This window comes from Elephantulus edwardii, unplaced genomic scaffold (assembly GCF_000299155.1).
Source record: "Elephantulus edwardii isolate Elephantulus edwardi_28Jun2011 unplaced genomic scaffold, EleEdw1.0 scaffold00080, whole genome shotgun sequence".
Classification (NCBI taxonomy): domain Eukaryota; kingdom Metazoa; phylum Chordata; class Mammalia; order Macroscelidea; family Macroscelididae; genus Elephantulus; species Elephantulus edwardii.
The window spans coordinates 12,707,339-12,720,976 of record NW_006399830.1 but is presented as its reverse complement, the minus strand read 5'-3'; the positions used below and the strand labels follow the sequence as shown (position 1 = coordinate 12,720,976).

At 48.8% G+C, this 13,638-nt stretch overlaps 1 protein-coding gene across 1 annotated transcript; it reads right to left on the bottom strand.

The window, feature by feature from the left end:
* Positions 1 to 5,631: 5,631 nt before the first annotated feature.
* On the bottom strand, positions 5,632 to 13,275 carry ZP3 (zona pellucida glycoprotein 3 (sperm receptor)). The gene is made up of 8 exons (XM_006889698.1): positions 12,958 to 13,275; positions 10,984 to 11,102; positions 10,356 to 10,459; positions 10,107 to 10,284; positions 9,886 to 10,003; positions 6,947 to 7,038; positions 6,692 to 6,837; positions 5,632 to 5,855 (listed from the first exon to the last, which is right to left on the bottom strand). Exons 1-8 carry the CDS (start codon positions 13,273 to 13,275, stop codon positions 5,632 to 5,634), a joined length of 1,299 nt encoding a protein of 432 aa, XP_006889760.1.
* Positions 13,276 to 13,638: the final 363 nt, after the last annotated feature.

The following is a 13,638-nucleotide window of genomic DNA, read 5'->3' as shown; positions in this document are numbered from 1 at the left end:
CGTAACTTCGCGGAGGAGATTCTTGCAGAAGCAGAAAACACTCGACAACTTAGATCTTTTCTCTCTACCATGATGTTGCCTATTGGTTCAGGGCTCAGGATTTCTGGGTTTTTTGATGTTGAGATGTTATCTATCCATAATGAACCCATTTGCTCTTCTGCAGTGTTTCCAGTCTTCCTCACTTTCTGCGAGTGAAGTTGTGTCATCTGCATGATGCAGCTTGTTGAATCTTTCTTCAATTCTAATACCACATTCTTCTTCATATAGTCCAGCTTTTCTAATTCTTTGCTCAGCATACAGATGGGCTAGGTATGGAGAAAGGGTACAACCCTGACAGAGACCTTTCTTGATTTTCAACTGTGCAATGTCACTTCTATCAGTTTCACATGAGCACAGTTAAGTGTTCTGGGATTTGAATTCTTCTCAGCGTTAGTCATATTTTGTTATGATTCACACAGTCAAAAATGCCTTTGCATAGTCAAGAAATAAAATCCAGCAAACATCTTTCTCCTATTTTCTGCTTTAAGCCAAGATCCAGCCAACATCAGCAGTGATATCCCTCTTTTCATGGCCTCTTCTGAATCGACCTTGAATTTCTGGCAGTTCCTTGTTAATACACTGTCCCAGTCAGTCTTGAGTAATTTCAGCAAGATTTTCGTTGCATGTGATGTTAACAATACAGTTTAATAATTTTCATACTCTGTTGAACCATCTTTTTTTGGAATGGTAACTGCGAACTTTAACTTTCACTATGACTTTCCTACCTGTCACATCTAACTTGACCATGTAAATCAGTGGGAATATGTGAATAGGGCATGCTAGCCAACCCACGAAGGGATTTGCTATCTCACCATTCCGCAAGGGGATTGGCCAGTCTCACCAATAAATTGAACAGTTCCAGTAGCAGATTAAACCTTCCTAGCAGTGAAGAAGCAGCAAGAGAATGTCACATGTCCTTCAGGCCCAAGAAATCCTTGCTCCAGCTACACCTACATCGGCAGCCACAGCCGTAGCCAAACCAGACACCTGACTGAGATGGGACCTGGGGACTGCTACACCATTGGAACTGAAGCTAAGAGCCTTTGCCCAAGTTTGTTGGACAGCTGGGTGTATGGGCTGTAGTTCACAAGACTGGAAACTTTGTGACACTAGCCTAATCCAAGCAGTTCAAGGCTGAATTGTCTGCGAGCACATTTCAGATGGATGCTGTCCTGACTGTATCCTGCTACTTACCGGGATTATAATCTTTTGGCTTCCTCAACATGTGTGTGGTCTGTGAGTTACTGCATCAGATTTTGGGCCTAGTAAAGCAGATGGCATCTAACAACAGCAACACAAAGCAGTGAGATGGTGCAGAGATGAGCAGAAAGAAGTATCAGAGCGTGGCCCTCTTTTTACAGGAGCAAATAGGGATTCCTTCCAGTCAGTTGGCCATTTGATTCTCTTCCTCGTCATTGTCAAGTGAGCACATCTAGGGCTGCATCTGCTTGTTGGGACATCTCCATTGATATTCCATCAATTCCTGAGGCCTGATTTCCCCTCCCCCGCAATGCTTTCAGTTTTGCCAATACTTTTTTTTTAAAAAAATTATTTTATCTCTGGTGAGAAAAAATATTGCAGGCTAGCCACACCCAAGAAAAATTCCCCTTCCATGTGATTACAGCTGAGATGGGATAAAGGAGTGTTGGTTTTCACCCTTATTCTTCCTCCAACTATTTGATTCATTGGATCATGGGAGATGATTACATAGTTTCCACATTCTGTCACTGTATGCTTGTATCTAGGGTAGAGGATACAATTAAATCCATGACAAGAAGCCTATTTATGAGACAGTATCAAGAACTAAAGATACAACCTTCTGACTGGAAGTTGCGTGGTCAAGAAAGGCAGATATGGAACAAGGAAGGCAAAGAGGTATTTTATGGTGATTGGTTGGAAACATGAATGTTAATGTTTTGGACAGGTTACTTTAAATATATAAGTAAGAGAAATTTTACTGAGCAGCCAGCAGTAATTAACTTAAAATATTTAAGGTGGTTGAGGGGATTTCTGATAAGGATTTTGTGTCAAGAACCTCCCTTAAGAATGTTCTTTTCTTGAAAAACAAAAAATTTATGAAATATTATTCAAAATGGGTGGCCCTGGAGGACATTATACTGAGTGACAAATCTCAGTCACAAAAGGACAAATACTACATAGTGTCACTATTGTAAAACAGGACAGACATCGGGGTTGGGGGGAGACTGAGAAAGATGGGATGATAAATGTATACTGCATTAAAACAGATGAGGAAGAGAACTGTTTAAAAGGGATATGTGATTAGGTATTATTGTCATGACAGGAATCCAGAGCAAAGGCTGCATAGTGGAGCAGGCCTGGGGGGAGGGATTGTAAAACAATGAAATAATTTTTCTTTTACTTCTCAAAGAGACGAGTGAACTGGGGGGTGGGGGGAGTGGGAGGATGGGCAGGGAGAAAAGTGCAACAATGAATGAATGGAAACCCAAAGTCTCTGTAAATTTTCATTAAAATTTAATAATAATAAAAATAGCAATAATAAAAAAGGGGGGGAAGAATGCTCTTTTCATAGAGTCCAACTGGATGGCATTAGATCTTAGTTTAACTACTGAGCAAAAACATTTCCTTTGCTATATATTTAAGTCTTAGTTTGACCAGTTGCAAAGGAAATAAGGAAAAAAAAAACAAAACTAAGATGGGTCAAGGCCCGAGACCTGGTTTGTCATTCTGGCTGAAGTACACGTCTGAAATCTGGAACTCTCACATGTCCCCAAGCCCTGGTATGAGGCGAAGCCACATGGGTAACAGCTGCTTTACTGAGCTGAGATCTGCAAGTGGTGGGAGCTGATTCAGGGTCATGTCCTGTCACGCTTCCTCTCATACCACCAAGCACAACCACTTCCTCTTTCTGCAGAGGACAGAAATTGAATGAAAGATGAGTTCCCAGGATGTTGCAACACTTTAAACTTGAGGGTAAGTAACAAATGAGTGTTCAATCTATAGAGTGCCACTCCCCCCCCCAGGGTGTCCTTGAAGTGTCAATTGTTTATGAAATAGCTCCAGCTAAACACAGATTATAGCCAAAGTATCCCATTAAGTCCAATTCTCATTTAATCTTCGCTATAATCTTTGGACTAAATGAACAATGCAGTATCAGATTTGTGAGACTAGTGAACAAGTGGCAATGTGCAGATGATACATCTTTGCTCACTGAAAGGAAAGAGGACTTGAAAGACTGAGGAGGATCAAAGATTACAGCTTTCAGTTTGGATTAAACCTCAACGTAGAGTAATCCCTGGCATGGTGGGTGGCAAATTGTACTGCTACTCCAAAGGCCATAATACCTCTCTGGTAGTTCAAATTCACCAGTGGCTCTGAAGGAGAAAGACAGCGTCGGAAACTCAGTAGAGGATCAGTGATGAGATAGTTCCAAGTCAAGAACAATGAGCTGTATTTTTTTTTTTGTAGAGAGGTTTTCTGGGTTGAGAGATTGTGTTAGTTTAACACAAAGTAACAGCTGAGATATGGGACCGTAAAATTTCAGGGCCCTTTTGAGTGACACTGCCACTCCTCGGGAAGGCATTTCCAGGGGCCAGAAGCTGGGGGAAGAAGGCCTCCTCACGGGGGTGTGTTAGGGTGCTGAGCTTAGCTCTGCTTCCTATCACCACAACCCAGTCATGGCTCAACTTGCCTCTAGCATCTGGACACACCGGCTTTCCACCTGCCATTGTAAAAAAAGGGTGACTGGAAGTCCTCTCCCCTCTCCATTTCCAAGAGTTCAATAGTGGTGCCCAGAGGACTTAAGATCCTGTGTTGTACCATCGGCCCAGATTGCCCATTCTTCTCCCAAGGAGCAGCTTGTGGATTTGAACCAGGTGCCTTTGGGATTGCAAAGCAGATTCTTATCACTAGGCCACCAGAGCTCTCTAATTCTGAAGCAGCAGGTTTGTGGGAGGGTGAGGTGGTAGCAAAAGCCCTGACAATGTGTTGATTCTTGGTGGGAGTTCAGATGCCACTTGAGTTCTTTCCTCATGAAACCACGTGGTTATGCTTTGCAAGTTTAAGGCTGCCCAAGGAGGTCTCTCAGTGTTCTGTCAAGGGCAGCAGAACATCAAGTTAGAAGTTGGAGTCCTGGTAACTATGACTCAAGAGCTGCATAGTCAAAGGTGTTTGAAGTCCCAGAATCACTCCTGCAACTGCTTACATCTGTGTTGTGTGCTGTTAAGTTGCTTGCGACTCATAGTGACCCTCTGTACAACAGCTCTGAACCCTGCTCTATCCTGAGCCAAGTTTATTGTCTGACACACCTACCCTCATACCCCAGTCACTAAGTCAATCCATCTTGTCAAAGGTCTTCCTTTCTTGCGCTGTCCCTCCACCCTCCCAAACATGATGTCCCTCTCCAAGGACTGGTCTCTCCCTGCAACATGTCCAAAGTACGTCAGACAAAGCTTCAGAGTCTTTGCCTCCAAGGAGCAGCCTGGACTCACCCTCTCTAGGATTAATCTATTTGTTCTCCCAGCAGTATATTCAATACTTTTCTCTTACACCACGGCTCAAAGGCATCAATTCTCTTATCATCCCTAGTCATTGTCTAGCTTTCTGATGCAGGACAAGTAATTGCAAAGACTATGGCCTGGATCAGGGGGGCACCATGGTCACTAGACAACATCGTTGCTGTTCAGTACTCTGGAGATGTCTGACAGCGGACTATCCCAATGCAATTCACCTTTTGATTTCCTGGATGCTGGTCCCAAGAGTGTTGATTGTGAACAGCTTCAGTTTGCTTGGCTTCACAATCTCAATCTCTTCATCATCATGATGTTGCCAGTTGGCCCAATGGTGAGAATCTTTTGTCTTCTTGGTGTTGAGCTTCAATCCATATTGAAGGTGGCAGTCCTTGATCTTCTGTAGCAAGCACTTAAGTCGGTAATTGGGCCCATATCCTCACTGTCCTTTGCCCAGTTCTTTAGTCCCTCCCACCAGAGTGATGGATGGTGTGGCAACCAATTATGATTTGTTTGGTCTCTTGTCTGATGTTACGTGAGCTAGATGCTTGAACACAAGCAAGCATACATATACTCAGCCATCAAGCAGGAACCAGCTCATAACTGATGAGTTTTCAGAGGCTGTAAATCACTGGGAAGAGATTGTCCATGTCTCTCCCTTTAAGTAGCTGGTAGATGCTTTGATCTGGCAATGCAATTCTTTACCCACTAGACCAGAGTTCCCATGTTCATGGTTTCCGTCATTCAGGAGTTAACTGTCCTTGGGTTTTTTGAAAGTCTAACAAGAGGTTTTCTAGAAGGTTTGAGCCTAACGTGTCTTCCCTCAAGCACCACCTCTTGGTAAGCCTACAAACCAGACTGGCCAGATCTACTCTACATTTGGCCCCAATAAGCTTTCATTTTTAGTCTTAGAAAGATCAGGTATCAGATTGCAGTTACTTGGCTCCAAGAAAGCCATGTTACCTAGAGCCAGAAGTCAAATTTCCCTCCAATGTGGACAAGTGGACTGACACCAAGATCCAATCCAACGATGACTAAACATTACAGCCAGCCCCCCATTCGACTAGTAGTTATTGCACGACACACACAGCAGGTTACTGTTCTTTTATTGAGAAGCAGACACAGGACACACCAGAGGGGAGGAAACGTCACGTTGTCTCCTGGGGAGACCGAGGATGACCATTGCCAGAGTCAAGATCATGCTCCCCACCAGGCCCAGACCGAGCAACATGGAGTCGTTGGCGTCCGAGGTCCACCTTCCTCTGTTGCTGTCACCAGCCTTGCCCAGAAAGATCAGGGGTCCCACGGTAATGTCTGCTGCTTCCGCCACTGTTAAAGGAAGAGACATCCAGGAGTTCCATTGCCAAAGATTCTTGCTCCAGCAGTCAAGTTAGAAGGGGATGCTTTTCCTCGATTGACAGGGTGGCATTACCAAGTTCAGGGTTATTCAAACACATCCTATAGCTCTAAAACCTTGATATCCTGTGTTTCTAGCCTACACAACTGATTGAGCCATCTAGTTACATTTGTGTGGACCTCAGACCCTACTGTAACTTCTCTATAGTCTTGCAGATGACCTCGAACTGTGTTCAGGGAAAGGAAATCCATTTTTCCTGGATTAACATTTGTCTTTTGGAACTGTTTTTGTCAGCCAAATGTAAACCATTCCTCTAGTTGTCTGTTTGCTAGTGCCTGTATGTAATCTATTCATTTGCCTGTAACTTTCAACTAGCAACAGTAATATGTTAAGTAGGTTAGTACTTTAAGTAGAAAAGCCAGCAATCGTCTTCAAATGGAGAGGTGATTTGAGAGAATGCTCCTCTCCCAAATCTGCAGTGACGCTCTTTGGATACTACGGTCCTGTCTTATTGACAAGTGACTACAGAAGGAACATAGTATTCACTAGCATGAGCTAGGATGGTTTGTCCTGTTTCCCCCCCAACACCCAGTGCTATGTTTTAGTAGAACCCCAGGACAAAGGCAAGGTTGGCATAGGGCCACCTCCTGTTCAATCCTAAGTTTTCTGCTAAGAGACCTGAAGCCCCAACCTCTTGGGATGAGCAACCTGAACAAGTAAGAGGTAGTATCCCTTGTTCCGGTGATTGACAGTAAATGCTCTGGAAAGAGCGACAGGTGACAGTCCCCTGGCTGTCCGGAGAACATACCGTGCCTGCGTCTTCGGGGAGCTGGCTTCTGCCACTGGCTGACTGTCAGCTGGTCCAGGGGAGTCCACCTGGAAAGGCCTGGGGTGCCACAGTCACCTGTGTTACAGCAGTCACAGATGTCCTTCGTGCCTTCTACCGGAAACCAGCTGAAGAGGGAGAAGGGCTCATGAGGGTTCAGGAGGCTGCAGAGGGTCTGCCAATGTGGGGAAGAGACTCGAGTGGTCTCCACTCCAGCCGTGTGCCAGCTGATCTTACCTGTCAGCAGACTTGTTGAAGGAGCAGGCTTTGTTCAGTTGGTCGGGGGCTTGCTCAGCCGAAGTGACTTTCAGATGGCAGGTGATGTAGACCTGAAAAAAAAAATAGCCATTGCTAAGCTGTGCCTGTGACTTTAGCAAGCCACTTCTCAATGCCACACACCCATGAGGGAGAGTCCCATTTAGGAGATGCTGCACTCGAGGTTCGAAGGTCATTTGCTCAAGTGTGCAGAGAGTAGCAAACCTCATCATACGCTGGATCTTTGCTGCCCCAGTTCACTCTTGAGTTTGTTCACTTAGCCCACTGAGCCCCAGGCCCATTAAGTGAGAACCACAGGGGGTGTGTGGGGGCGGGAAGAGAGCACTATTCAGCCAGTCCTCAGCAGGACTCCCGAGACTGCCACCTGATTAGCTGACAAGCTATGTCCTCTTAAGAGATGGCTGAGTGTTGCACTGTTTTGCAGCTGAGAAAAGGGGAAAGGCATTTCTGTGACCCCAGGTCCCTAAGTGTTCTAGTCGAGATCCATTCCACTAGCTTCTTGCGTTCTGATGTCAGACCTGGAGTCCCCTGTCAGCCTCTCTTTAAGGTACGCTTCCCTGGACTGCTATCGAAGCTTGCCTTTACGCCGCTGCACTGTCCCGTTGGAACTGACTCCTAACTGACCTTCCAGCAGGTTCAGAGGCCCCAAGTTGTCTCCGCAGAAGCGATGGGCATTGGCCATTGGCAGTGCAATTCCTTCCCTCTAGAACTGCCCTCCAGTCCATCTCTACGGTAATCCCATTGTACAACAAAAACACTAACCATTCCTCAACCCTATTTGGATCCATAAGGTTTTAATTGGCTGGTGTTTAGCATCACTGGGCCTTTCTTCCTAATTTAACTCTGGAAGTTCCTCAAAAACCCGTTCACCATCATAGACCAATTGTCCATTAACACAGGGATGATGGCTACACATGAAATAGCTTAACTGAGACTTGGACCCAGGTCTCCGGTAGGTGGGAACATCGTTCACCCATGGAGACCTCAATGCCCCATCTGCAGCATCAATCTGTCCATGAAGTGAGAATGCGGAATTGACTCCAGGCTGATGCCCTGGCCTAGACATGGCAGAGTCATTCCTCTGGGAAATGCGATTTGACTACCCTTGACTAGCAAATCCTCCGATGGCACATACACCCTGCTGGGAGCCATGGGTTTTAAGCCCAGCTCTGCTGTCATCTGCCTTCCAAGGTCTCCTTACCACAATAGGGTTGGTACCCAATCCTTACACATCAGGCAGGCCCTGGACCATTTGTCGGAGGCATCTCCACCTCAGACGTCCCCCTCCCCGCCTGTGAAATGGCATAGACTCCCGGCTGAAGCCTTCTGCAGAGTCACGAGCCTTTACCACCACCTAGTGGTTAATTGCATCAGCAGGAAAAAACGTTTCAAAAACCCGACAGGCCCGTTTGCCGGGACTTTTCACCAGCTGAGGCGCACTTCTGTGGTCTATAAATCTCAGTGCTCCTAGCTGCTCCGCTAGAGTTCGCATCCCAATTACAAGGGGAGTAGTTCTGGTATTCCAGCGCTAGCCCAAGGGTTGTTTTCCTTGGGTCCAGTCTACCAGCCGATTCTCTGGAGCATGATGTCTCCTGCCACAGCGATTTACAGGCCAAAGAAAAAGATCTAACGCATTACCACCAAGTGGGAACTGACTCAGGCTGACCTTCCAGGCTGTTTTCAGAGGCTGTAGCTCATGTGAAGAAATTCCCTCATCTTTCTCCCTCAGAGCCACTGGTCAATTTGAACCACCTTTGGATCAACAGTGCAACTCCTCGGATCTCCAGGGGAATTGGAGTCCTTGGAGCAGCCTGGTTGAGGGTCTCTAAGTCAGAACCTGCTGGATGGCGAGTTGAGTTTTAGCCCAAGAAGGGGGCTGCTCTTATCTTTCACTTCCTCTCGGGGCCACGTGGAGCCCAAGACACCAGGGAGACTAGCTTCGGAGTAAGGTCGATTCCTTCTTTCACGTGCTGGGGGCATTGGCGAGTCACTTCATCCCTCCCATTCTAGAGGTAGAACCTTCCTGGAGCTCAGGCTCCCCCCCTGATCAGTACAGCCATCCAGTCTCCTTCACCCCCATGGCGTGGACTTTCTACCTTACTAGTTCTCAAAGTGTGGTCACGTGACCAGTGTCACCTGAGAGCTTGTTACAAATGCAGACTTCCTAGGGAGTTGTGGTGGCCTAGTGGCAAGAATCTGTGCTGATTCCAGACGCTCTGCTGGATAAGGAGGAGCCATCTCCTGGGTCAGTCGGATCCAATTTGACAGGACACAAATTTTTTTAAAAAAAAAAAACCCAAATGCAGACTTCCTTTGCATGCTCCAGACCACCTGAATCAAACCTTGGAAGTGGGACCAGTACTGTGTTCAAGAAACCTTCAAGACCAACATGCCCAAGTTTGAGAAACTTGTCTAGTGATCAAATTCAAGAAGCGAGGCTATGCTTAAGAGTAAATATCCGTATCTTTCTCTTGCACTTCAAGGAAAACCTCCTGGAAGGCTGACACTGGGTTCGTCAAGTCGTTCGGTTCAAACCTCTCATCTGGCTCCCAGCCCTGCAGACCTTGTCAAGGACAAAGCACGTGGTTGGTGATCCTCATCGCATTTGGGCCCTCAGCCAAACTTTCCAGGGTCCTATTCTACTTTGTTTTATTTCTATAGGCCCTGACTCCACCTCCCCATCCTTCAGGGGGTGTGTTAAGTCTCTGGAAAGCTCCTATCTATGCCTTTTCAAAGACTTCCAGGTTCACGGCTTTATCCACCTGGAAGATCAGGAGGGACAGGCAGTCAAGCTGGTTGCTGATAGGAGAGCCAACTAGCAGGATGTATAAGTCCCACCAGGCTGACCTTTGAGTGTGATCTTGTTGCGGGCTGGAAGAGTGGGTGGGGTGATTTGTTACCATGTTCCTGGAGTCATTGGCAAAGTGGAACACATCCACTGTGAACTGCAGAGTATCCGGCCTGGGTCTGGGAGTTCTGAATTCCGAGGCAGAATCCGAGAGACCATCCACGAGACAACTGTTGAGGACAGAATGGTGGTCATGCATATGGTGGCCTGCAGGGCGGCCAGGAGGCCCTTGTTAGAAAGTTCCTCTACCAAGGTAGCCCAGCTCCCCCTCACCCGTGGAAGTCAATGATGGCGTGATGAGGGGAGGTGGTCTTGGCTGGCATCGGCGTGGCCACACAGTGGTCCACGAAGAGTCGCAGTGGCACGTGGCTGCCCGTGTGCACCTCGGCCTGAAGACGAGCTGTGTCTCCCAGCTGGAAGATGGGTGTCGTCTTCTCAGCACTCCAGTCCTCTGGAAGGCAGTCAGGGCTTGAAGATGCCAAGGGCTGTCCCGGCAAGCCCCCTCCAGCCCTCCTCACTTACCCTCCATCAGGCGCAGAGAGAAGGCCAGCTTTTCCTCAAAGAGCACGGTGGTCCTGAAGGGCGTCCAGGTGGGCTGGACCGCCAGGCTGCTCACGTTACCCTGCCTGGGAGAGCAGTCACAGTCGCCACCACACCCGCCCCCGGCTGGCCCCAGCTGGGTCCCCTCAGGCAGTGCCTCCTTTCCAAAACCCACCGTGGAGTCCTTAGAACCCAGCCAGATGATCTCAACCTCCCCATGACCTTTCACACCTCTGCCTCATCTGTATTGGATTCAACTCTGAGTTCACACAATCCTTCTGCAGAGGCATCTCAACAGCCTTGTGAATATGGTTGTATCTGAAGTTTAAGTGCAAGACCCCATCTGCTCCTTGCCGACTAACCCAGGAGGCTCAGGGGCCGGGGCTGCACTCCCTGAACTACACACCTCGAGTGTCTGTGGCTTCTACCACCGATGAAGCCAAACCCCTGAGGCGTATTTCAGACGATTAAACAAGACCCAGGGAACGGACTCCCACCCAGGGCTGCAGGCGGTCACCACAGAGGCCTGGTGTCACGCTGCCAAGGACTGAAGGGGGGCAGACTGTTAGGACATCTGAGGCAGGGCTGTGACGGGCTCCCCTCCACTGACCTGGGATAATGGCACTCGATTGGGACCTCAGCGTGGTTAGTCCTCAGGATGGCCAGATTGCCCACAGGACGGGGCGTGTGGAGCAGGAAGGTGCTGTAGACCAGGGCGTCATGAGTCACCTGAAGACAAGACAAGGGGTGACCCTTCCTGAGGTCATGTGCTCAAAGCGCCCCTGACTCGGGCAGGGAGGGAGGACGACAACAGGCCTCTAGTCAAACCTTGCTCTACACGCCTAGGTGAGGGGCCACCTTACACCTCAGGTTCTCCGCCTCTGACTAAGTTCTCCTAACAGATGCCACGTGATGCCTGACCACTGGACATGGGGACTCACCGTCTTTCTACCCTCCCCACACCAGTTCCTTTTTTGAGGAGACAATTAGGGCCAAGAATGTCCATTTCACATACTGGGGAACTAATTTTAGCCCAAGGTAAAGATCAGGAGTAACAGAGCAATTTGTACCCTCCGGCAGGCTGCACCTGGGGTCCAGCTAGCTGCCTGGCCCCACCTGCCTGCCTCAGTCTTCCGGGATTAGGGTCCTGGTTCTCTACAAGCAAATTCTGCTAAGAACCAGCGCCTCATTGTGGAACCCTGTGTCAATTTTAAGTCTAAAGATTCCTGGGCTCATCCATGACTTCTTTCCCACAGAGGAAGGTCTTTCAGGCATATCTTTAATAAATCTGTCTTTGCTTTTTACCTTAAAAAAAGTTAAAGTGTAGCGCTTCCTATTCAAGAATTAAGCGTCCAAACAGCAGCAGCAGAGTATAAACCAGGCCAGGCCTGCGGCGAGCACGAAACAGAGCTGGCCTTGGCTCTGGGTCATTCATCCCCATCAGGCAGGATCACCAAAGGCCATGAAGGAAGGACACTGCTGAGATTTGCTCTTCACACTTGGGAGTTTGAAGAATACTGGTGTCAGCCTCCCACTCCCCTCCTGACTTAATTGGCTTGGGTGCAGCCTGGACGGGAGGATTTTTAGAAGCTCCACTAGCTGATTCTAATGTTGAGAATTAGAAATAATGCCTGCAGCTCCCTGTTGCCTCTCCCAGAAACAAAAGCCAAGAGACCTCAAGGCCAATCTGGGGACCAGAGCTGTGCCTAGAGGTCCAGGCGGGAGAGTCCAGGAGGCTGGGGCTCTATGCTGGGCTGGAGGACTAGCCTGGGCAAACAGCTGAGGCCCTGGGTTCAGGCCCTGCATTGCTGGAAGGCCCCTTCCTGTCCTCTGAGCATCTATTTCCTCTGCTTTAGGGGAGGAAATCTGTCCACAAATCTTTGAGGTCTCTCCCAGCACCTAAGACCCATTTGAACCTCTCCCACAGAAGCTATCCCTAGAACAGCTGAAGGTCTTTGAAGTTCAACACGGGTGGCCAAACTCCCTTCTATTACTTTCACTGTTAGTTCAGAAGAGCTCAATCATAAAGCAAGAATGAAGAAGGAAGAAGGCAAGTCAAACTGTTTTCTTCGACGGTGATTGCTTGTGGTATTCTGAAGTGTCCAAGTCTCTTATCATATGCCCCAATCAAGTGCCTAACATTCTATCTCACGTCCATATTTCCCTCCACGGGCCTCTGCTCTCCTGGGTCCCCTCCAGAGGCTCATGAGGACCCAGGAGGAATGAGAAGAGAGACGTGCCCCTTCTGGCCCAGAGTCAGAACCAGTTCATAGCTGACCTTCAGGTGGCCTTCAGAGACTGAATTGCACGGAAGGAAATTACCTATCTCTCCCTCTTGGAGCAGCCGGTGGAACCATGTGCACCTTTAGAACACTGGTGCCTCTCAACAGCCCCCCCCCCCAACACCAGTTTCACCAATTCAAGCAGTTAAAGGGCCCTCCAGCTTCAGGACACAGAGGTTCCACCTCCTCCACTCCCAAGTATGTCTCGTCTCCCAAACTGCACTGCACACTGTTACTGTCACCTGCTGCCTCCTGTGACTCCCACCCAAGGCAGGCCCAGGGAGGGGAAGCTCCCATCTCACCTGTACACGATTGCCACACTCGTGCAAGCCGACCTCAAACCTGATCACGTCATCAGAGACCTCAGAGGGCAAGGGCCTGCAGCCCTGAGGGCCCAGGGTGAGGTCTGAAGGCCGGACAAGCTTCCCGGTACCAAAGAGGTTTTTGCTCACAGTAACCACCAACTGAGCCTCCAGACATTTCACCAACACAGGGGGCGTCGGCTTCGAGGAGACAAGGCCTTGAGTGTCTCTCTGAATGAGCCCGAGGGAGTGGGAATAGCACAGGCCCGTGCCGCCCCAGAGCAGAAAGCAGATGAAGAGCCGGTAGCCCAGCATCATGGTGCCTTCAGAGCCACGCCAGCAGCGTCCAGAGCCTCCTCACCCAGCATCTTATACTCCCCGCGACGGCCCCCACACACCTGGGCTCCCACCTGGCTCTCCAGCCAATCCGAGGAGCTGAATCCTTGCCGCTCACAGTGGTCCCTGATCTAACAGAATGGGCCTCATCTGCGACGAGCTTATTAGAACGACAGCATCTCAGTCCCCACCCAACCCGCTTCCTCAGAATCCGGGTTTTACAGACGTAATTGTCAACTGATCCAGGTGATATGGATTCACACTGAAGTTGGAGAAGCACTGGGGTGGTCAGCCATGGCTTTGGACCCCTGCTCTCTGGCACCCCGCTGGTTCTACTCTCAGGAA

What these genes read in the sequence shown, in the direction of transcription:
- ZP3 (XM_006889698.1), bottom strand. Translation starts at nt 13,275, where the DNA reads ATGATGCTGGGCTACCGGCTCTTCATCTGCTTTCTGCTCTGGGGCGGC. An exon ending in AGTGTGGCAATCGTGTACAG is followed by an intron (nt 11,103 to 12,957) that starts GTGAGATGGGAG and finishes TCTTGTCTTCAG; the next exon opens with GTGACTCATGACGCCCTGGT. An exon ending in ATCGAGTGCCATTATCCCAG is followed by an intron (nt 10,460 to 10,983) that starts GTCAGTGGAGGG and finishes CTGCTCTCCCAG; the next exon opens with GCAGGGTAACGTGAGCAGCC.